The sequence below is a fragment of the Semicossyphus pulcher genome, unplaced genomic scaffold, assembly GCF_022749685.1.
Source record: "Semicossyphus pulcher isolate SPU_LCO1_2020_fin unplaced genomic scaffold, fSemPul1.0.p SCAF_5, whole genome shotgun sequence".
Lineage (NCBI taxonomy): Eukaryota > Metazoa > Chordata > Actinopteri > Labriformes > Labridae > Semicossyphus > Semicossyphus pulcher.
Genome location: NW_027211726.1, coordinates 12145096 through 12168462, shown reverse-complemented (window position 1 = coordinate 12168462; position 23367 = coordinate 12145096). Strand labels below are relative to the sequence as shown.

The 23367-nt window shown below is 41.3% G+C and overlaps 3 protein-coding genes across 6 annotated transcripts in view; 1 reads left to right on the top strand and 2 right to left on the bottom strand.

Moving 5' to 3' along the window:
- The first annotated feature begins 582 nt into the window (after nucleotides 1–582).
- Nucleotides 583–5472, top strand: LOC138608458 (small ribosomal subunit protein eS19). The gene is made up of 6 exons (XM_069681041.1): nucleotides 583–686; nucleotides 944–1014; nucleotides 3325–3425; nucleotides 3905–4088; nucleotides 4181–4235; nucleotides 5341–5472. The coding sequence occupies exons 2-6, from the start codon at nucleotides 944–946 to the stop codon at nucleotides 5386–5388; spliced, it is 459 nt and encodes a 152-aa protein (XP_069537142.1). The 5' UTR covers nucleotides 583–686; the 3' UTR covers nucleotides 5389–5472.
- Nucleotides 5473–5765: 293 nt separating this feature from the next.
- On the bottom strand, nucleotides 5766–8580 carry LOC138608456 (trypsin-like). Of its 3 annotated transcripts, none has more exons than XM_069681040.1 (5): nucleotides 8520–8580; nucleotides 8261–8414; nucleotides 7149–7402; nucleotides 6664–6800; nucleotides 5766–6072 (listed from the first exon to the last, which is right to left on the bottom strand). In XM_069681040.1, the coding sequence occupies exons 1-5, from the start codon at nucleotides 8557–8559 to the stop codon at nucleotides 5923–5925; spliced, it is 735 nt and encodes a 244-aa protein (XP_069537141.1). In that variant the 5' UTR covers nucleotides 8560–8580; the 3' UTR covers nucleotides 5766–5922. The 3 variants fall into 3 exon arrangements, with proteins under 3 accessions (XP_069537141.1, XP_069537139.1, XP_069537140.1); XM_069681038.1 differs by having other exon boundaries at nucleotides 8261–8405; nucleotides 8514–8559; XM_069681039.1 differs by having other exon boundaries at nucleotides 6664–6784; nucleotides 7145–7402; nucleotides 8520–8559.
- A 2148-nt stretch (nucleotides 8581–10728) lies between these two features.
- The window catches only part of kmt2ba (lysine (K)-specific methyltransferase 2Ba), a 32004-nt gene continuing 19365 nt past the window's right edge, over nucleotides 10729–23367 (bottom strand). For both annotated transcript variants that reach the window (XM_069681035.1, XM_069681036.1), the window contains exons 16-36: nucleotides 23077–23261; nucleotides 22828–22929; nucleotides 22552–22662; nucleotides 22222–22298; nucleotides 21877–22052; nucleotides 20750–20835; nucleotides 20383–20517; nucleotides 19676–19834; nucleotides 19402–19519; nucleotides 19209–19287; nucleotides 18920–19080; nucleotides 18549–18710; nucleotides 16185–18432; nucleotides 14979–15101; nucleotides 14691–14806; nucleotides 14484–14609; nucleotides 14126–14378; nucleotides 13096–13206; nucleotides 12873–12956; nucleotides 12651–12780; nucleotides 10729–12566 (exon numbers count right to left, since the gene is read on the bottom strand). In XM_069681035.1, coding sequence (XP_069537136.1) covers nucleotides 12291–12566; nucleotides 12651–12780; nucleotides 12873–12956; nucleotides 13096–13206; nucleotides 14126–14378; nucleotides 14484–14609; nucleotides 14691–14806; nucleotides 14979–15101; nucleotides 16185–18432; nucleotides 18549–18710; nucleotides 18920–19080; nucleotides 19209–19287; nucleotides 19402–19519; nucleotides 19676–19834; nucleotides 20383–20517; nucleotides 20750–20835; nucleotides 21877–22052; nucleotides 22222–22298; nucleotides 22552–22662; nucleotides 22828–22929; nucleotides 23077–23261 — 5018 coding nt within the window. In that variant the 3' untranslated portion in view covers nucleotides 10729–12290. The remainder of the gene's footprint in view (nucleotides 12567–12650; nucleotides 12781–12872; nucleotides 12957–13095; nucleotides 13207–14125; nucleotides 14379–14483; nucleotides 14610–14690; nucleotides 14807–14978; nucleotides 15102–16184; nucleotides 18433–18548; nucleotides 18711–18919; nucleotides 19081–19208; nucleotides 19288–19401; nucleotides 19520–19675; nucleotides 19835–20382; nucleotides 20518–20749; nucleotides 20836–21876; nucleotides 22053–22221; nucleotides 22299–22551; nucleotides 22663–22827; nucleotides 22930–23076; nucleotides 23262–23367) is intronic.

The window sequence follows — 23367 nt, the reverse complement described above, 5'->3', positions numbered from 1 at the left end:
TAACTGTGACTTCTGAACTCTTTGAGGCCACTAGCACATTTTATACATCAGCTGTATTAGTCTTAAAGCTCTATTCAGTATATATCAGTCAAATAAAGGCAACATAGTGAGTGTATTTTGCCGGCTTCTGGCTGGTTAAATGAAAGTAACTGAATGGTTACTAACCCTTCACTGGTGGTGTCTTCCTCCTCACTGGGCTCTCTCTCCCCGCCTGCAGACTGCAGCACACTTTCTTGAAAAGCCTTTGGGTCTGATAATAAAACAAGGAAATGGGCCAGTGGTGTGAAAATGGTGCCACAACACTGCTCTCTGCTGGAATACTGTGGGAATAGCTCATCCTACAGCTCCTAGACTGCGATAAAGCTCGTTTTAACATTTTTAACCATCAGTTTGACACAAAAATTAGGCAGGATATGTGAATAAAATGTGCATTGAGAATAATATTGTTTGTGTTTAAGTACATTTGGTTTAAGGGCTTAGTTAAGCAAGAAATTTAAGCTGCTGGGGAGGTTAATTCAGGCTACGGTATCATCCTTTCCAAACGAGGGCAGTCTCCCCCCTCCCTTCCTCCCTTCTCAGCATCCTTCCTCAAACAGCTTCGCCGCATTAGCTACATCAGCTAAACGGGGGCTAAACTCCATCCCAAACCTGACCACCTGGCTGACGGCGTCTCAGCTATATGTAAAGTAAGATATTTGTTATCACTGGATAATATGAGACCTGTTTATAAAGGTTACTGTCATTGGCGTTATGACTTGCCTAGTATCAGTTAACCTAACAGTTTACTTACTTTAGCTAGCTGGTAGCATAACCGTTAGCATAAATGTCAGAGTTCCAACCGTTCCAACGGCTGCGAAGGGCGGTGCATTTTGCTTCAAAAGCCTGTCTGTGACAATTTAAGAATTCATTTAAAGCTCACCCTTGTCTCCATGTTGCCCTTTAGATGCCCAGTGTCACGGTGAAAGATGTCAACCAGCAGGAGTTTGTCAGGGCTCTGTCAGCTTTCCTCAAAAAGTAAGTAAAGCTTAAAACTAGCTGACACTGCATGACTGGCTGATGGCCACCTGTCAATCAAACAAGGCGGATGATGCTGTATGTAAATGAAGGACAAGAGCTCCAATAAAACACTTGACCATAATGTAATGAGAAAATGCTCTCTAATCTGAAGTGAATTATTTACTTATTTAATTACTTTTTTTTTTTAATTCTAAGTTTTAAAAAAAATGGCATTAATGTTAAATTTACTGAAATTAAGGGGTTTAAGAACATTGAAGCATTCAAGAGCCAGGACGTCTGATAATTACGTTTAAATGTGTATGCATGTGTGTGTATATACATATATATATATAAATAAAATATATTGAATAAAAACAGCTGGAGTAAAATAAAAGTGAAGGGCACAATTTTTTAATTCTGTGAACAGAAGCAAAGTTTAATTACATGTCATGATAATAATGGGCATAGTTTTACAGTTGTATTAGATATTCATTCATAGCCAAATATGACCAAATGAAACATCTTCAACACATCATAATTATTTGTAATGATCAGAGAAACAAGGCAATTTAATTTTAGTTGCAGAGAGTTGTATGTACATGTAGATGCACATGATGTATGCATTATATCAGTTTACGTGTTGGGAGCGATGCACTCATTCCTGTGGCTGATATCATGCAGTCATGTATCCATTCACTATTTGGATATAAGGATTGCAACATTTTTAGTCATCTATATTAAAACATAAGTATAGTTGTGGTGTTTTCTCCTTTTTTAAACTAATACGTAAGACAATATCAGCTTGAATTATCGTTCACAGAGGAAATTAGTTTTACAGCAGCAGATATACAAGAACAGAAAATGGTATGAAGACATTAGTATCAACTCAAATTAAGCATGGAAAAACTAAAATAAAAGGTACCTACATCAATACTAACTTTTATGTGTTTTTAAGCAATGTAAAAAATAAAAAACACGAGGAAACAAGCCGTTTGCAATGAAAATAAAAATACAGAAACTGCACCTGAGGGATTTGGGTTGGTGTGTTATGTATCTTGGATCTGCAAACAGCAGTGTGAAAGGACTAAATAAGTGTGGGTATAAAATGTGGATATAAATATTGTATGTGGGCTACAGTACATGTGAGAAATCACAGTTACAGCCTGAGAAGCAGCAGGGACGCTGAGGGCAGAATGGAAACTCTCTCTTGAAACAGACACACGCAGGTGGTGAGGAAGACCTGGCTGATGACAGGATGGCAGATGTCAACCACAGTGAGCATTTAAATAGGTTATAGACATTGTATAAATAAGAGGAGGAGGAAGACAGTGCCAGGAGAATGATGAAATGGCTATGATATCATGTTCAACTTTTAATAATTGGTTTTAAAACTGGCATCCTCTATATGTAATTGTTAAATGCTCCTGTCCTAAAAATGTACCATATGTTAGCTGGAGTTAAGGGAAGCTCAAACTTTTGCAGCTTTTTGTTAGCTTCAATTTCTAGCTATGCTAAGTGTAACATTGTGCATAATGACTACCCCTTTTTTACAGCAAATATTGTGACCTAATAATCTGTGACCGTCGGGACAAGCTTTACATTGCTGCATATCATAAAGGCAATTTGTATGTAGCGAATGATTAACATGACCACTTACTGAGTTGTAATGTAGTCATGTGACCTACTGACGGACCTAGCAGGGTCATAAGGATGCTTGTAAAGGTGTTATGATATGACCACACTATAGAGCCAAAAGTAAGTACACTCTGCACATACTTTGTGTACTTGTAGTAAGGCCCATAGCTTTTGAGTTATGTTTTTAAATATCACAAGACTTGAAAATCAGGTGTCCAAATACTCTGATTCATGCAGTGTATGTCCTTGTTTGTTCATTAAAACACTACAAATAAAATAAAATTGAATACTAATAGCTCTTAATAGGCAAAGTGTTTTGTACACAGATTATGTTATGTAATAAAGAAATTTACTGTTATTGTTTTTGTTGTAAATAAAGGTTAAAAGTATACCAAAGATAAAGGCAAAGGCAGAAAAAATCATGACTTTAATTATTGTTGGTAACTCATCTGTATATTGATTAACATTGTGGTTGACATCCACCATCTAGTCCACAGCCAGGCTCTGGGGAAGCTTTGTGGAAGCGGTCACAAATTTCAACTGTAACCACAGAACACCAAAACACACACACACACACAGAAATAAATACACATTTCTGATTGATACTGCGTGTGTGTGTGTTGTGCCATATGTTGTTTGAGGAAACAGTCGTGTCTGTTGATTCATCACATCAACTGATAATTGATTTTTCAGGTCTGGCAAGCTGAAAGTCCCAGAATGGGTTGACACTGTGAAGCTTGCCAGGCACAAGGAGCTGGCTCCCTGTGATGACAACTGGTTCTACACCAGAGCAGGTTGGTCACACTGGAAGTGTTTCCCATACATCAAGTCATCAACGCAACAACTAAAACTGACTGTATTTTACCAAATGTAGTTGATAAAATGTGTAGACTTAGACTTGTGCTTCGTAACGATATTTTGCGAGACACCCTTTGTAATCATCTTTCGGAGCCCTGCTGGTTCCTGGACTTCAGTTTTGGAATTCATGTGATATGCGATAAAACACGAAACACTTGTGTAATATTGTTCCTTCCTTTTGTGTAGATTTTTCCATAACTGGTACAATATATACAGTAAAAGCATATGCACACAATACGCCCTCAGCTGATCTTATCTTCTCAGCTATATTGAGCCCAGGAAAGTATAAGAGTCTGTAAAAAAAAATGTCACACGTTTGATAAGGTGCAATGTTTGATTTCGTGTCTTTTAGGTGAACAGAGATGATAACACAACGATGTATTGCAATATATACAGTCTACTGTTGTCTCACCAGCATCCACGGCTCGCCACCTGTACCTGCGAGGAGGGGTCGGGGTCGGCTCCATGATCAAGGTGTATGGAGGGCGTCAGAGGAACGGAGTTTGCCCCGCCCACTTTAGCGTTGGCTCCAGGAATGTGGCGAGGAAGGTCCTGCAGGCTCTGGAGGGCCTGAAGATGGTGGAGAAAGACCCGAATGGGTGAGAAAGAGAGGGATGCTGTGTTTTAGATTATGTTGCAGTAATTAATTTAGTGATCAAAATATGATTTTTTTTTCAACATGTGCTCACAGTGGACGAAGACTTACCTCACAGGGCCAGAGAGATCTGGATCGGATCGCTGGTCAGGTGGGTTGTTGAATAGATGCAGTGTATACAGTATATGCATAAGCAAGTAAGATCCCTTTACTGTACATTTTTGAAGGTCTTTTTCTAGTTTAAAAGACGGAATTGGACGACTAGCATAAGAATTTGAATGTACATTTAATCTACTGTACATTTTAAACATATTAAAGAGGGGGTATTATGCCGCTTCACATTTAAAGACATAAATAATATTACAATGTTGGATGTCCATACTAAACGTGAGTGAAGTTTCAAATCTTTAGGTAAAAGTCTGTTGGAGTAATTCCCTGCTAAAAAAGTCTGCAGGCTGCTGTGAATGCTTGCTTTCAGACGCCTCACTTTGTAAAGTCACAAAGTGGAGGAACTCTATATTTGGGCATCTGCCCGAGACACAGCAGAACTTCCTGCTCCTGCCACAGTTCATGGCTCAACAGCTCTGCTCATCAAGTTGGTTAACAATGTCTTGGAGAAGGTGTTTCTTTGGCTGTGAAGGAAAGACATCAGTGTTTACTTTTCCAGAGGACAAGAGCACCAGACATTCATTTCAAATCGAAAAAATGTGGAGTTTAATCTTTGCAGACAGCTCTGTAACACGGCCACAGGATAGAGGGAGAGTTCTGCCCCTCAGCAGGCTTCGGAGAGCTGGCCAATCAGAAGAAAGCGCTGTCTCTCAGTCAGCTCTGTCTCTTTCTTAAACTGAGTCGTTTCAGTCAGAGGCTGTATGAGGGCCTGCACAGAGCACCAGTGTTAGAAAAATGTGGAGTACCCCCACCTTTAAACAAGACTGTAAGAAAAAGACACTGTTCTCTACAGTAACTTTCAACAATGGCATCCAAACTCAATAGAACCTTATTTTGAAGCCATAATTGCCCGACATCTTACTAAGACAATATGTTAAGTTCACTCTACAAATGTGAGGCATGGGAGTCGCTCTCTGTTGAGTTCTCTGTCAGTTATTCCCATAATGACAATGGTGAAACTGAAAGATGTTGAAGTACAGATTTTTATTGTCATGCTATCTCTAAAATAATTTCATGGCCAGTGCAGATGCTTCCTTGTTTTGCCTTTCCCTGCTGATTTCTCTTTCTCTTTTCCTTTGTATGTTCAGGTTGCCTCGGCAAACAAGAAACAGCGAAGTTTACAAAGCGCCATCTGAGGAATGCATGCAAAGAATCCAGACAGGTGAATGCAGAAATGCCTTACTGCTTATTTACTCAAGTTTGCTTGCGTCCCGTATCACTCCAGTGCCCACAGTAGCTGAGTGCAAAATGCGTTTCACAGAGATGCATGTGTCTATAGTACAGTTAATACAAATAAAATATATTATACATGGATGTTTTTGAGTAGTTTAAGGTTGTTTGTTTGATCGTCAGTATGAAAGACAGCGGTGGCCTTTTGAGAACAAAACACAGATTGCACACAGAAGCACTGAAAATACAGTATTACCAAGCAAGAGCATGTGAACAATGTATTACCAATTACTGTGAAACTCACTGTATAAAATCAGCAAAGTGAATGCCATGGATGCTAATATATATATTTTTATTATTTTATCTTTGTCTTATCTCTTGGTTACAAAATGTTATGCCTAAACATGTTATTTATGAGATGTAACTGAATTGCACAGTTATACAGAAGGTGTTCCAAATAAACTGAATATGGGCACTGAGTATGGTGTGACTGTGTGTGTTCAGTTATTGCTCATGGTGGAGCTGATCCAGCTGTTGTAGCGGCACACACGGGCATAGACGCTGGGGTGTCCCTGCATGGCGCATTCATAACCCCAGGACACGACTCCCTGCAGCTGACCATTACACACCAGAGGGCCACCAGAGTCTCCCTGCAAACAAGCGGAAGAAAAGGAATGTTACTGTAAGGGTTCATAGTAAATATATGTCAAGTTGGCCTTATAGTGAGCACCGTACATAACCAATAGGTAGCATATGCATCTTTCTGAAAATGTATTAAAGACAAACTTTACACCAAGCTGACAGGCAGTGTTTTGCCGCCCTCTGATGTTCAATGTTCACAATTGTTTCATCTTTGGGTGTTGTCAGAAGAGTGCTTTGTTACACCTGAAACTACCCTACAGTGACATCACTGCAGCAAGGCGAGGAGTTAAACCTCCACAGGCCATAAAAGCTAGATTTTTAAGTGGTGTTAAGTTACTCTTCAACTGTGGAAAATGTAGCCTTATTCTTTAACATTACTGTTATTGCTGAAAAATAGGATTAGATTAGGTATTGTATTTTCGGTACAAGATAAATACAACAAAATGTATAGCGCATAGAAATAGTATAGTCATGTACTCTGCTGTGTACTTTTGCGGGCTCAGCACCTCACTGCTGAGTCACAGACTCAGCTCTACTGTTGGAATAGCTTATTCACCACCTGACTTCCTGTGTGTTCACTGTGGTTTAGTCCAACTCACTTGGCAGCTGCTGGCACCTCCATGCATGAATCCGGAGCAAACCATGTTGTCGGTAAAGAGGTGGGGGTAGGCATTCCTGCAGATCCTGTCATCGATGATGGGCTGCCTCAGGCACTGCAGCCTGTCAGGGAAGTTGTCTGGGGAGCAGAAAGAGAAGTCTTAGGTACTAAACCTACCACTATGTAAATACTAAATTTATCCTGTATAACATGGTAAATAATAGAACAAATGTTGAGCAATGATGAATTAAATTAATTATCGGTGGAAAATTAGCACTTAAATATGGTCAATTGAACTGGGCCTTTTTTCATTACTTAACCATAAACAGGGAAAATGACGCTTATCAACAAACAAAATAAACATTTAGTATACTTGGCCCCAGTTAACCATACATCTGTGATATGAATGAATTAACTCCAGTTTTTCTGTGTTAGAGTAGCCTACTCTAGCTTCAGTATTTATTTATTATTTCAGGTTTAACTTACTGCCGTTGGCGATCGTGTTGCCCCACCCGGACACCATGCAGTTCTCGTCGGGCTGGGGGCAGCGAGAGGGCAGGGACACAGTCTGGACATAGCTGTTGAGTGTGGCGGGGCGGCTGAGTTTGATGAGCATGATGTCGTTGTCCAGGTTGTAGCTGTTGTACTGTGGGTGCTTGATCATCTTGGCGGCATCGATCCACTGCTCAGTGCCCTCATTCACTGCGATATTGTGCTCACCAAGACGGACCTGGATACGACTGGTACAGGGATGAAATATTTACATTTTTAAATTGATAGAAAACAACCGCATAAATTAATGGAAGTCTTTATTTAACGCAAGGCCACAAGTAACAATAATCAGATTAGAAGAAAATTCCTATGTCATATCTAACCCAACCATTTAAAGTCGTTTAAACCGTTTAAAACAATTTTACAGATGAATTTTAACAGAAGCTTACATTAGCCACACTAAACTGTTCTGTTGAACATTCTGTTACTATAGTAACCCCTACTGGCGCAAGTTTAAACGAACTCGAATTTCCAGATGTCCTCTTCGGAGCATAACTGTGGGTACTCTTTTTATGAGCTGTTTTGTCAATGCTGATTTGCCAATTTAGTACTCCCTCAGTTGGTTTACTGCTAACGTAGCTAGCCTACCTTATAATAACTAAGCTAGCTTAACTGCGTCTAATTTGTTCCTCGAACAACATTCGAAGGAACTGTTAATTGACTGCAGTTAATTGCTGTTGGTCCAGCTGTTATACCTATTTTACTCCTTTATACTTTTCCTCTTGTAGACTCCATGTCTGTGTAACTTTTCCAAATGTAATACTCTGTTGTATTTCTTACTACCTATAGTATCCAACCTTTTTATTTGCTTACTTTATGCTTTTTCAGTTGCTGGTGTATTATGTCTGTGTATCTTGGTGCATTGTGCACCAAAAGCGGGCAGGGTACCACTAAACACCCTGGGACGGATGCACTTGTTCTATTTATTCTTGTTTACTTTAATATTATGTGAATTTTAGTCAAATCTTTAAATACTACTTGCAGGGCACATTGGATGGTTGTAATGGAAGTTTGGGGCTAATTGTCCTATCAAAATCTGTACTTACGACTTGAAGCAGTGAGCTGCAGACACCACCCACTGGCTGGAGATTAGGGAACCACCGCAGAAGTGGTATCCAGCGTTCAGAGACACCTGGTAGGGAACAGAGTTTCTGGGACACTCATACCCTCCGACAACCTTCTCATCCTCAGCTGCAGCAACTGAAACGCATGTTAAATATATTATTACATATGAAAAGGGACAAGTGCATAAGAGTTTACATTTATTTCAAGATATTGAAGATAAAAATATAATTTGACTCTTACATGCTGCTCCAAGCAAAGTCAAGAATACCAGGGCCTTCATGGTGACTTTCTGATGAACGTACGAGAAAGTACACTCTGTAACTCTTTATATACACCTGCACCGCCCTTTATGTTTTTGCAAGGTCAGGTAGTTAAAATGCAGAACTCTGTTCTGGGAAAGAGCCATATGGCTGAAGGCAAATGCAAGACCTTGAGTACAGTCAAAAATAAGGGATACAACTTCAGGCAAATTCTGATTGATTTGACAGTTATCTAATCAGAAATTATATAATTTAATCCCAGTGAGGCCTAATATGTGGAACAGTCAGGAGGGGACTTTTTTGTACAGTTGTCGGATATTTATCAACCTCTTATTCAATCTGGAATGAGTACTGTTTTACACAGTGATGTGTAATGGAACAGATGACACATTCCTACTGTGTGAATATTTGTCTAGAAATACAGTAGCTTACTATGAACAGGATATGCCTGATAGTGTGTCACAGTTTGCAGGTGTTCCTGGTCTCAACTAAGCAGCGGGCTTCAGTGGCATTCAAGAGATTTCTCAGTAATCCAGAGAAAACCTGATAAGACAATTTCGATTTTGTAAGTGGTTATGAAACAATCGTGACAGGAAAACCAGATTGTCAGATAAAAAGATTAGTCTATAGTTTGCTATGTTTTTAATGCTCGTCGCCGCATCAGATTCCAATCAAGCTATTTACAGAACATTTACTGAACATTACATTTTCAGCTGCAAAGTTTTAGAGTGAGTAAGTAGTACGTTACCCAGTTAAAGCATGCTGGAGATATTTGTTCAGCGCACATGTTCAGCACAGGATCAGCAAAGAGATACTATGTACTGTTTTGACCACAGGGGCCTGCAGAATCATCAGGAAATAGAGGTTCCTTATGACTGCTAACTGCTATTATAGGTGAAACTGACTTTGACCCCCTCCTACAAACCCTGTTTACTCATGACTCCTTGTAATATTCTGTATGTCTTTGTATGAGTTGTGAGCAGATTAAATGTTTTCCCTGTCTGTTTTTTGTTGAAGAAGTAAACCTGTTCAGTATTTTAAAAAAGGTAAAGATTACAGATTGCAGCTCATTTCCCAGCCCCTTATAGGCACCCTTAAGCTCAGGTTTATATTTACACCATCTACATAATGATATTCTGTATTTCTTTTATCAGTGAAGCTGCGGCTGGGCTTCTATTTCAGAAACAAATCATGTTTTTCTTCTGCTGCAGAAAGACTTGTTGCTGCTACTTTTATGCCACTGATTGACTACGGTGATTTTTTATATATGCATGCACCTTCTCAATGCCTTCACTCTCTGGACACTGTATACCATGACGCATTGTCCGACCGTAGACTAAATCACTGGCATGTCCTTATTTATAAGGCAATCCTTAACTTGCTTCCCTCTTACTCATGTAATTTTATTAATCTGAAAAATGCTGGAAGCTACAGTCTTCGCTCTGTGACCCACTCGCAAGGCGTAATTTTGCTATCTGTCCCCAAAGTAGAGATAGACCGATATGGTTTTTTCAGGGCCGATACCGATACCGATTATTAGTAGTCAAGGAGGCCGATAACCGATATTTGAAGCCGATATTCATTTGCAGTAAAAGTGAAAATATTGGCGTCAAAATTTTGAATAATACAAACTCCAACACTTAACTTTGTTTAAATGCCTTTAAGCATATGCATCAGAGCCAAAATAACCCAGTTTTAAATTGATCTCTTATCGGCCGTCGGATTAAAAGAAAATTTATAAAAAATAAATAAATAAATAAATAAAAAGTCCGATGCCGATATGCGTCAAAATGCCGCCGATAATCGGTCTATCCTTACCCCAAAGTGCGTCTTGAAATGGGGAAAAGATGTTTCAGGTACGCTGCTCCTGCTGCTAGGAATCTGCTGCAGGAGGATTTGGGTCTGAAGGACCTGATCTCTAAATCTTTTTAAAAGTTGATTAAAGGCATTGGAGGAAGATGCATCAGGTTGTAGATGCTGTCTTGGCCAGGACACTCTTGTAAGAGGCTTTTCCTGGTTAAATCAAATTTTAAAATAAAATAAAATTTAAAAAAAGAACTGACAAAAACATAGGTTTAATTGTCTTGCATGGACATTTATGCATGTTCACTTAAGACTCAAGAGATACCACGATAGAAGTAATTTCACATTTACTAATGTAAAAAAAAAAAGAGGCAAATTTTAAACATTTCAAATTTTTATTGAACATAAATTAAAAAAATTGTAGGTAAAAAAATATTTAACAGGTTTAGAAATTATTTATACAACTATGTACAGGCAAGGATCCATTGTGAGACAGTTGTTCCAAAAACACAAAACAAACATCCACAGCATTCAGCCTTCAAGCTAAACTCGGAACTAGGATACTATCTACATCCATTCGCTGGGTGTGGTTGCAAACAGGAGAAACGAGCACAAAAACATGGTGGCCACCTATTCTGAGAGAGTAATTGCAGGCATAATAGCAAGTCAGTGTTTTAAGAGTTTTGATTTGGTTATAAGATGTAATGATTACAAAGATTGAACAACGAGGAAATAAGGAAGCGGTTTTTCACCAATTGTGTTGTTGTTGAACTATATTAAATCTTGCTTCATAACATTTTTGAGGTAGTACACCTGTGACAGACAAAGAAAAACACGAGAAAGGGGGGTGCAAAAAAGCTGCAAAAACAAATGATTCATAACTCCACATTAGCTTCGGTTCTATTAGTCAGCCTTCACTTACAAATAGAAAGTTAAAAGGTCAAACACACTTATTTCCACCAGCTTGTTGAATATACATTTATTGTTCAAATATACAAAAATACAAAAGGATTTATAAGGGACTGTGCCAAGCAAGGTCCATATATTCAATTTGAACCCTGCATTAAGGAAACTCTCCCTCATAGACCTTAAAATACACAAACAGCACAAAGTAACAGATAAAAACATCACAGCATCTCTGCTGTCACAAAAAAAGACAGGACATTTCAACTTAAAGAACGAGGGGCGAAAAACTTTTTGGGTGCCTATATTAAAACTTCAAATCGGGGTAAATGTCACCAGCACCTAAAATATTAGATTCCCTGCTCACAAGACTTGTTTGTATCCAGAGTGAGATTAAAATGCAGCTGCACTACATTATACAAGAGGTGCTTTGAGTTAAATGTGTTGATTTCTGCTCTCAAGTAAAATGTTTTCGCTGCCAGAGGAGGTTTGTGTCAGTGTAAGGTGCTCAATATATTCTCCTCATCCTTCTCTGTGACACTCTGTCGCCAGCTCTTTTTTAACATTGTAACTGATATAAGGTTATTTTAGTTTGCACTGTCTGCAGCTGGTAAAATTGCCTCCTAGCTGTTGTGTAGCCCCAGATCCAGCAAAGGCTACTGACAAATTCAACAATGTAAAACACTAGAAAAATCCCAAAAAGTGGAGCAGTTTCATTGCTTGTAATTGCACTAACAGACTAATAATCCAGCAGTCTGTAATCAAATAAATAGTATTCACCACAAGCTTTGACATATGGCTCTATTCTGGTTTTGTGACTCTTAATGCAGTTCAGAGGATAGAAATGAACGCGCTGTCCTTAAATCAAGCTGTCAACTTTCATTAGATCAGGTCTGTGTGCATCAGCGACCCTTCTCCTATGGCTACATCACAACAACCGGCTTCATCAATGTCCAATGTTCTCCTGAATTCAAGTGCATTTAACAAGATGGCTATTTGTACAAGGTCTGTGTGTGTGTGTTTGTGTGTGTGTGTGTTGGTTGTACTAATTCAGGAAGCGACGGCAGCGTCTCGTCCCGCAGTTGCAGTGCAGCTTGTTGTTCTCGTCCTCGATGGGGAACTTGTAGTCGTAGGTCAGCTCTTCTCCCCGGTAGATCTTCCTCAGAGCGAAGATGACGATGTGCTTGCGGCCGTCCACGTTGATGACGCGAGAGTAGCAGTTCGGCTCGCACGAGTGGTTGATGAAACGAGCTGCGTTGCCTTGCATCGTCGCGTCCACCACGTCGAAGTCGTCGATGCGGAACATGTAGCAGCCGATGCCCTGATGGAGTACATCGTTGTCATTATTTGTGACAATTCAATGAAACTTTGTATAAGTACAATAGGTTGTATTATGCTTACTAACCTTGCCGTCATAATATTTCTCTCGCTTATCAGTCAGGACGGAGCGAATGACCGTGCCGGCGTACTCGATCACCATCTCCCCAGCCTCGATGTTCCTCTTGCAGAAAAGGCCGCGACCATGTATTTCAGATCTAAGAGGATTACAGAACAACAAACAGTTAAATACATCACACAATACAAATATTTTGGATGCAAAAACAAGTCATTTTTTTGTTGCAGTTACCTGTAAACTCCAACTGCTTCTTTGGAGATTTTCTCCAGGTGTCTGTATCTCATTGCCATTGGAAGCTCACTGCTGGTGGCACGCCTGTCAGAGTGAGACACGGACAAGGTGTCATCTACTAAATCACCTCCCTTTATCAAATTTACGATTATGTTTGTAGTGGTGCGCATTGGGAATTTAACATTAAGGATTAAGGAAAGTGGCATAAATTTAATTCCTTTACCTGGAAGACTTCAGTGGGAATTCATCCTCCTCTTCATCAAACGGGCCTACTATGTCAGGGAGCTCTCTGTGCTGTGATGCCAGGAAGTTGAACATATCAAAAGTCGCTTTCCTAATTAGAGAAATAAAATAAAAATAAAAGGTATTTAGGTAACAGACAAGTCAAGACCAAGCAATAACAGTTAGATAAACCTTATTAATAGGGATGCATGATATTGGATTTTTTTAAATATACCATATGCCGATATTTTCCAACCCTTATTGCTGATTTCAATACCAATATATTAGGGACGTTTTTTTCCACCTAATGGCAGAGAACATCAAGTCTCCCCTGTAGTGGAATTGATATCATGCCTACTCTTATTGTAGTGGCCAAAAACTGCCGTAAACATCTTGCACCTTTCTTCACACCTAACGCAAGGTACAAAAGGTCACGTGTCTGATCACTCATGTTTCTGAGCGCACTTGAATGCAGCATCTCACCGAAACACGGCAGTGAGGGAGACATGCCCGGACTTGTTTACTGCACCTACTACGGAGACATCAGTGATCGCTGACGGACAGTTTTTATCGTGTGTGCCTCCATGAATATTTAAGTTAGTTTTGCACTGATGTTTATGTTACACACTGTTAGCGTTGGCTTTGGCCGTGAGTGTATTTTCGGCGTGTTTGATGTTAAGTCCGGTAAAATGACGAGAGTGTGAGCTAACTGTTAGTTAGTTAAGAGTTGTGAAAGGTTTTTAACTTCTGTTCACTGGCCCGAGTTTCTTTGACGTTTTATTCTTTATTTGTATATTGTTGATAACCTTGTGAGTTAATGTCGTAGCATTACATCAAGCTATTTTAGGGAATCATCAAGCTTTTAGGCAGAGTGTTTTATTGGCAGAATATTTCGGCAGAAAAATTACATATCTGCCGATGCCGATGTGCCATTTTCAAGGCATAATCTGCAGATACCGATAACGTGCCGATAATATCATGCATCCCTACTTATTAACATTTTAAATAGGACAAATAGTAACCGTCTGTACCTTGTGTAGACTTCAGAACGAGCGCAGCCACTCGGATTGATGGGAAGCTCTTCCTCGATGTCATCACAGCGGTGGAAGCGGAAACGGTGGCGTTTGCAGTTTGCCGCACCCTGCAGTTGCTCCAGCAGGAAGATGACAGCGTCGTGGACGACGCCGAGCACCCGGGGCCCGCTCATCACGCCCAGAGGAAGCTGCTTCATGTGGAAGCCCGCTCGAGCTTCCAGGACGCCGTCAATCACCGCACGCCAAGCAACTGATGAGTTACAGAGGTGAGGAAGGTGTGAGTGCTTGGCAAAACTGAACTACTTACAATGAGAAGCAGAATTTATAACATGTACAGTAAAGACGCAGCTCTTACCCTCGATGCTGTTAGCCTTCACACTGAAGCCATCGTCGCTGGTGATTTCAAAGCGCAGGTGGGGCTGGTTCATGTACGTCCTCTTTTTGTATTTGGGCGCAGGTATGTCTTCTTCTGAGCTGAAACCTAAAGAATGAAATCAGTCAAAAAAGTTTTTAAAAAATGTACTTTCAAATAAAATGTAAAAAAACATTTTTAGTTACAAACCTGAAAAAGGGCCCCATTCAGAGAGGTCTCCATGGCGAGCACTGACCCACATGTGCGAGTTAGCCTGAATGTGACTGTTGTTTCGTGCTTGTGAAGGAAGACTCTCACGAGGATGCCTGAGGAAACAGTATAAACAAAATAATTTGAGCACAATAACCAACTGAGGTCATAATAATCAACACAGTTTAAAATATTCTGAGAATGCTCAAATAAGGATGGTACATTTTCAGAAAAAAGATTAGCTCCTTAGCTTAACATAGAACGAAGGTTCCTTTAGGATGATCTCACCTGGAGGGTGCAGGAGGAGGAGGAGCAGTTATCTTCAGAAGCTCAGACTCATCAGGTATATTCTCCTGGTCCATATCAAGAACATCCGTCATTGTTGGAGCTTTCATTCTCACACCGCTCGGCCTGTAAGTAGAAAACATGACACAGTTAACAGTCTGGTGATTTGTGACAAAAAACGTGTCGTACATTCAACAATTTGCCTGTATTATAACAATTACTCTGCTACATTAGGGGCTGTCTACGTGTACTTTATAAAAATGATAAAGCATGAAAATGGACAGGAGATTTCTTTTTGTTTGGTTAAGGTTTTCAAATATGCAAACAAGCACATAAGATAAAAATGTCATTGGGCAAATTCCAAATATTACACCAGTATATGTAGTTTATTACTTTAAACTCTATTTAGAGATTCTATATAGAAATGTAGAATCTGTAGGCAGGGACGTGGATTTCCGGGACGGCAAGTGTTCTGGTTTCTGTTTGTAGTACGCTTGTAGTCTGAGTAATATTGACCAATCACGTATTAGCAGGCTGCTGCGTATGCAGGAAAAACAGTCCAGTGTGGAGAGTGAAAGCAAGTGGCACGCAATGCGCCATAATCAGAAGACATCCCGGCTTCCATCAGCGGCTATCTGACAACGATTTAGCTTCTTATTAATCTCTATAAACAGACATCTGCATGCTAACAAGCTAACAAACTGTTCTAGATCTAAAATTCAACTTGAGATAAATTCCTTGACGCGGTGTGACGAAAGCCGTTCAGCGTTCAGATTTCCCGACTTCCTCGAATGCATCAGAAATGATCAACCAGACCTCTGTTCAACAAATGAGCATTTTAAAAATCTTTTTTCGGCACCGTTAATTAAAGTAAATCACAACAAATACAGGTTATTTTTCTGTAAACAATGCAGCACACAGAAAAGGAAGTCGTGTATCGCTAACCACCGGCTACATGCCCCGGCATGTTCACCATTGTTTCCAGAGGCTATATCGTCGTCAGGCTACAGCCGATGGGAGCGATCTGAGATTGCTTCAAACCAATAATTAAGTAATCTACCAACTGTAGCCCCTTATTGACCAGGTAGAAATCTAATTATCCACCTATATTACATGTAAACGTGTATTTTGGTACTTATACTTTCTCCTATACTCTCTTGTGCACTGCAGTGGAACATATATGTTCAGAAAAATGGAATCTTTGAATACCTGGCTTCATTAACTTCCTCCAGGTCACTGCTGGGATCCTTCAAGAAGTCTATCTTGGATTTCTTCCTGGAAGGCCTTTCAGACACTGATGACACTCTCTTCACCCTCACCTGGTGACGCGATGAAGTAGGGGTCGGTTTCAGGTTGAAATTTGCTTCACTGATACTACTGCAAGGGGACTCTGAACGTGCAGCAGGTGACTGATCGGAGTCCTCTGCGTCCTGAAACTGGGGTGGTGTTTGATGTTTGGCTTTTGGCTGTCGAGTGTTTTTGAGGATGTTTGGTTTCTGTTTTGGCGGTGACTCTCGGTGGGTAGCCATGGCTCTGTTAATAATAGCCTGAGCTGTGCTGTTCTCAATTGTGGCGAAACTTGCCTCAGGAGAGCTCTGCACAACGACTGGAGTTGCAGCAGTTGGAGTTGCAGCAGTTGGAGTCCCACTGCTTTTCACCGGCAACACTCTGAAAATGATTTTTCTCTCTGTTGTTGTCGTGTTGTTAACTGTAGTGGGGACGTTTGTGGCGGTGGGGATGGGACGAGGCTTTATAATGACACGAGGGACGGCACGCTGCAAGGCGTTACCACTGTGCAGAATCTTGGCAATCTGGCTTATTTTACTGTAGGCAGGAGAATTTGAACTGAGAGACTGATAGGTGTTTGTCCTTGGGTCTTTGATCAGAATCTGACCTTGACGGTTGACCAGCAGGACCTGAGGAGCAGGGGCTGGGGCCGGGGGTGAGCTGGTGGCCGCTGCTTGATTCTGAATCATGACTTGCGGCTGACCTACTGGCCTAGAGCTGTCCAAGCGGATGGCAACAGTTCTGCCCCGTGTGGCACCGGGCTGAATTGGTAGAGCGTTTAAACCGTTGATCACGATGGGGGAGGTGACCGTGCGTGGAACTGCACAAAAAGTGGACGCAGTAGAAACCGATACACGCTGCTGAAGACTTGGTTTTGGTATCAAGCGTTTGAGGTTTGTTGGTGGACGTTTCGTCTTCACTATGATGGCTTTCATGGACCCAGTGGGAGACTTTTTGGCTTTGGGCTCTGGAGAGTAGTCAGGATCATTCAAATCATCTTTAAATCCTTCAACTGAGTCGTTGGATGAGCTGTTTTCATCTTTATTGTCAATTTCCTTATTTTGGTACAAAACAGCACCGTTCTCAGTAGAAACAAAGGCGCCTGAAGCTGAATCCAAAAACATGTCATTGTGAGATGATGGTGTTTCAGAGCTCATCAGGACCTCTTCTTCCTGGACCGACATGCCATCGTTTGCATAACTGGAATCAAGGATTTCAGCTGGTGGAGAATTTCCCTGAAACTCTGACTCAGCTGTTGAGCTTGAAACAGTGTACATCGACTCCAGCCTCTTTAGAGCGACTGTCAGCTGCTTAGTCGGAGTATTATGGTTGGTGGGGAAGTTTAACTCTTCAGCTACTCCTTTGTGCTCAGCGTCGTCATCGACTGCCTCGCTTTCATCGCTCTCCGACCCGCCATCCGCTCCATCTAACTGTGAGATCGACTGTGTTGAGGGGAGCTGACCAGAGGCGTCTGAGCTGCTAGCTGCGTCACACACCACCGTGCGGGAGAATTTTAAGTAATGGCTCGAGTCTTCATCTTCAGAGTCGTTTCCCCGATTACCTTCCTGGACCTCTTGTGTCACATTCTCAGTGAGCAGAGCCTCGTCAAAGTCGAGCTTAGCGTTCAGCATAGATGCCACTGCGACCTCCGTGTCAGTGTCAAACACAGTGTAAGGTAGCTCCTGCGACATGAGATGAGCTACTTCCTCCTCTAGGTTTTCAGGGGCCAGTGAGATCCCATTGGTTGTGGCCACTGCTGCATCTTCTGCCTCAGACGATGCAAGGAAGTCCTGAGGGACCTCTGCAGAAACTGGAGTGGTGATTTTAAAGTTCTGCCTCCCTCTAGGGGAGTGAGTGATGGCTCCCTGCCGAGGTGACAGCGTCACAGAAATGCTGGAGGATCTCGGCGGGGAGTTCCAGACAGGTGATGCTGAGTTCTGTCTTGACAGAGGAGGCGAGGCTGATCCCAAGTTTGATGATCTCGGAGGGGAGCTGAAGAGGGCACATCTGGATTGGATGGTGCCACCGGAGCGGAGGGTCATCGGTACAGTGGGGTCGCTGTCTGATTGCGAGGAACTGCAGCGGCTACGTGTTGAAAGCCTGCGAGGCCTGCGGGTGTCCTCAAGGTCTCTCAGTGTCAGAACGTGATGCGATTTGGGAAGAGCGGACCCTGAAAAGTATCAAATTACAAAGTGTAAAGAGGCAATTTTTTTGAAGATAAGAAGAGAAGAAAAACTACCAAACTACATAATTTAAAATATCAAACAAGAAAGCAAAAGTATGTACCAGGAGACGGAAGAGGTCGAGATGATCCTCCTGCTGGTCTCCTGGTCTGTGTGTAACCAGGACTTTTAGATCCAGGAGTATTGTGCTGTTTAGAGTTGGGTGATGGGGTAGTGGACTTGACGGGGCTGGACGAGGAGCTTAAATGATCCAGGGAGTCCATATCTGGAGAAGAAGAACAGGTGTCAAACAAATAGGTACAGCCAAAAAGACCAGACTTAGTTTTAACAAACAAAAACAAAGAACAAAACAATTGAATCAGTTTTAATTTAAGCTTACGGGGTGTGTACGTCTTTTAAGCTCACATGTGAGCTCTATACAACTGGAAAAACATTTCTGCAAGTTAAAGTCAATAAGTTAAAGTTCCTGCTGACCTCTGTGGTGACTGGGACTGTGGACTATGGTGTGATTCTCTTCTTGGTCCCACTTTGGATCTTGTTCCTCACCAGGAAGCGGTGTGCTCACTTCGGTCACCTTACAGGTGTACTTGCACTGTCTGCGGGGGTCCACAGTGCTCCAGTACAACCGAGAACATCTGGAGGAGGAAGGGAAGAAGAGTGTAACAACAAAAACAACAGTAGAAGAAAAAATTCACAAAAGATCGCTAATCATACTAAAGAAAAATGTAGCAAGGCCACTTGTAAAATAACAATGATCACTTACTGATAGCCAACCGGATACAGCATCCTCCCATTAGATGACAACTCTGACAACACTCCAAGTTTCTGAATCTGCAGAGATCCTGGAAAAGTGAGAGAAGAAAGGTTAAACATGTTAGTACGACAGAGGCAGATTGATATATGAGGCTGTATAAAGCACCTCAAACCAAGAATGGGCAACAACCAAACGTTCTTACCTATGGTCATGTTTATTGATTCTGGCTCCAGGCCTGTGAGAAACTTTCTCCTGAGATTGATCCCCTCGAAGTCCACGTATACACGTCGAGTGACTTCAAAACCTTTCCCAGACACCCTCTGGAAGAGTACGATAAAGTATTAATTCATTCATTATAAACACAATCAAAAGGCGTGGGTAATCTCAAAGAGTAAAGCTTTCCCCACTGAGAAAAAATGTATGTTAAAGACTAGATTAAAACTAATAATATAAGAGACGCCACATAGAGTCCAAACCTTTGCACTGACAAGATCCCGGTGTTTGTAGCAGTAGATCTTCCTGTCCTGCTGAAACGCACAGTTTTGGGCACGAGCGCACATGAAGTGGAAATTACTCTGGCAGGTGGAGAGACAGCAGCCCACAGTGGCTCCCGACTGCCCACAACGATCACAACGCTGGAGAATGAAAAAACAAATCGTGTTAAATATGTCATAATGCGTTTCACTTTTTTTTTTATCTCAGAGCTGATGCAACTACAATCCTACGACACTCAGAGTGACAGTGAAGAATAAACATCCAGTTGCTAGCAGTGTTAATTTCGTTCAAGAAAATAATGACGAAAAATGTTCGTCAACAACCTTTTTTCCATGACGAAGACGAGACGTTGACGAGAAAAAATAGATGATAAAAACTCTGACGATGCATATGTTTTGGTTTCGTTAACAAGACGAGGCGAGACTAAAACGTTAGTGGTGGCATATTTTCTCAAGAGAGAAATGTTTTGACTAAAATGTGATGACTTTTTATTGACTAAAACTGGACAAAAATGTTTTGAGTTTTTGACTAGAACTAAACTAAAACTATAAAGGATAAAAATGACTTAAACGTGACTAAAACTAATCAGCATTTTAGTCGGAAGACTAAGACTAAATCTACACTGCAAAAATGAACACTGCTTACTAGTGAAGTGATCACCATTGACCATTTCCTGTTTGAAGCTTACCAGGTGGCGCCCTCTTGAGACAGCACTGTGCACTTGCAAAAGAGCACTGTTTTCCTCATACACCTCTGCAGACCAAATGCAGCAGCTCACGTGGGCCCACTCGTTCTGTCCCAAGTACAACAGCCGTCCTGCCTCCTATCAGGATGAACATAAAATCACATCATGGAAGAATTGTTAGAGGGAACCCGTTTTTATGACGTGCGATGACATGCAGAGGTCTCGGGCTGCTTGACTGAAAACACTTTTTAATGTGGTATTGACCCAAACAATATTTGAGAAAAAAAATCATTAAAAAAAATTAATTCATTATTCAGTCATTATTCTTTGCAGCCCTTGCAGTGAAACAGGGTAAGACAGTTAAACTCACACTGGGAGCAGAGTCTCCATATTGTTGGCACAGGGCACACTGCCTCATATCTTCTGTCTTGGTAGTTTCCAGATCATTAATTCCACCTGTGGGGAAGCATGAGGACAACATGAACACACAAGAATGTAAAATACTTGCAAGGATATGTCATTTGAGAGTCAACAAACATACTCTTAGACCGATTAATTATTTCAGCCATTGATATAATTTCCATTCAATGTGATGCAAAAACTGTCTAACAGCCCTGTAGCATCATTAATCCTCTTTCCTCTAGTCTACAACTAAATATAAGACAGACAGCTAATTATTCTTAACCAATGACTATAGATGGACGACGCGTCTCCATCTGCTCTCATTGTACGGAATTGATGCCAAAATAGCACCTGTGACGGTCGCTGCCATGTTGCGATGCTAACGACATTTGGAGCCAGAGCTGCGCAGATTGACAGGTGCCGCCGTCATAGCCACTTCCGCTAACCAAAACACACACACTTAACTTACCGAAAATCAGCAATGACGCCGCACGCCAGAACAGCTTCTTTGTGTTGGTCTGAGGTGAACGTTCACAGATATGGAAACTTCAGTGACTGTAGTGATTGTTTTAGTTACGTTTTCTCTCACGGTTCCTCCTCTACTCTGCTTATCCGGATTTGATCGGCTGCAGGAGCCGTATTGGTCAACAGAGCTGTCAATCATCCGTTTTACAGCTTCGAATATTACTCATTAAAAATAAAAATAATCACTTGGACGTAAATCAGCATGATAATAACTAATTATAATAATTGTAATTATAACGACAGAAACCACGTTTGAGAAAAATGTATTTGTTGTGTATTTTGATTTTATAGTTTGACTCATGTCCCATCTGTCAACATGGAGGAGGCGGGCTTTATGACCTATACTGCAGCTTGCAGCAGGGGGCGATAGAGATGTTTCGGCTTCACTTTTAGGGAGCTGTCATGTCGTCCATCTTTTTATACAGTCTATGTACTTAACCATCACATACAAACAGCATATGTTCGTGAAAGTGAAACCTGTCAAGACTCCATCTTTCCCTTCAAGAAGTTAACCGTAGGAAAGTCTTTAGCAGACACTGCATACAGAGCAGGCTGCAGAAGTTTCCATACCGTGTGATTTCAGAGGGAGGCTGTGTGATACACCAGACTGCTGAGGGGTGACAGAGGACAGAAGAGCTTTCCCCGCCTGTGGGCCTCTGGATTCCTTAGGCTGGTAAGTCCTTTCCATCCACTGTGCATAGCTGTGCTCCTTAGAAGGTGGGAGGACCGCCTCAGGGAGCATGCCACTGCAGAGTGAAGGTTAAAAACAGTGAGACAGAGGAGAGGGCCAGAGGAGACATGTGAGACAGCTGTTGACTTTAAAATCTATTTTTTAATAGCAGATTTCTGGACTGAACACGGAATAATAAAAACATGTAAATGAGGGGAATAATATGTACATGGTGTTACATTTACCTTGGGAATTCCTCAGTGAATGAGTTCCACTTTTTCAGATGGTGTGCAGGAAACCAGCTGAAAACCCGCTGAATCAGCTGTGAGGTAAAACAAAATGAGTTTAGAGGCAAACTAAAGCATGATTATTGTAAAGGGCATCCTCTACTTTTGGACGTATCTAACTATATTTTACTTTCCTATTTTCAGTCTGTTTTTGTTGAGTTACTCAGCTCCAAATTCCAGACAGTTAAACTAGAGGAAGTTATCATGAAACAACGTGGATGAATAAAGATCTGGATAGGAAATCAATGAAACATGGTCTTCTAAAACCGTGGGGGAAGGGAGGCTCACTTTGACGTAGTGCGCTCTGGCCTGACTGCTCGTCGTCTGATCCTCTGGGAGAAGCTCCTCCTCCTTCAGCCACTTTTTCATCACAGCAGCAACGTCCATATGGAAAGATTTCTGGGGGAAGAAACAAAAAGGTCAGTGCTTCGATGAAGAGCCAAAGACACAGAGTTACTAACTTCGGAGGCAACTATTTTTTATTCATTTCAACAGGAAAAGGTCGAGATCATCACCATGCGCTGGTACCTGTTAATAGCAGATTATCAGGATGAGTAAACTCACTATCGAGGTGTAACTGCCCACTTTTAACTTCTTCTCCATGGCTTGTAGATCACAGACAGACTGCTGCCCCCTGACACAGTGTGTGCTGTTTGTTTCCTGACACTGAAAAACAAAAACAAGAGGACCAATTCAGCTACAGATGACGAATAACAATAATAAATGCATTTGAAGTAAAACATTATTACGGGAAAATAAAACCTACGTCTATAGAGCAGGACTTTTGAGAATATATCTAAGGTTAGCACTTACCGCTTTGCAGGTAAGTAGGTGCTGTGTGGCGTTGTTGGAGAGGAGGCCAGTGAGCACCTCCTCCAGCCCGGCTGTCAGCCTGCTCTGCAGCTCCACCTTCAAGCTGCTGGTTTCAGTTCGGCTGCAGGGCAAACACGTGAAAGGAATTTCCACTGGTTCGTTTGCCAGCAAGCCATACAGCTCATCTGTAATGACAAACAGACACGTTTTAGTGGCCTTAATGTTGAATAGATCTGCATTGTTATAAAAATAATGTAAACAAACAAGTTTAAAAAGATATATATTTGTCTG

Excerpts from the sequence above, each read along its gene's own strand:
- LOC138608458 (XM_069681041.1), top strand. The coding sequence starts at position 944 with ATGCCCAGTGTCACGGTGAAAGATGTCAACCAGCAGGAGTTTGTCAGG. Across the intron at positions 1,015-3,324 it reads CTGTCAGCTTTCCTCAAAAA|GTCTGGCAAGCTGAAAGTCC; the intron begins GTAAGTAAAGCT and ends TTGATTTTTCAG. Across the intron at positions 4,236-5,340 it reads TGGATCGGATCGCTGGTCAG|GTTGCCTCGGCAAACAAGAA; the intron begins GTGGGTTGTTGA and ends TTGTATGTTCAG.
- LOC138608456 (XM_069681040.1), bottom strand. The coding sequence starts at position 8,559 with ATGAAGGCCCTGGTATTCTTGACTTTGCTTGGAGCAGCAT. Across the intron at positions 8,415-8,519 it reads GACTTTGCTTGGAGCAGCAT|TTGCTGCAGCTGAGGATGAG; the intron begins GTAAGAGTCAAA and ends CATGCGTTTCAG. Across the intron at positions 7,403-8,260 it reads GCAGCTCACTGCTTCAAGTC|TCGTATCCAGGTCCGTCTTG; the intron begins GTAAGTACAGAT and ends TCCCTGTACCAG.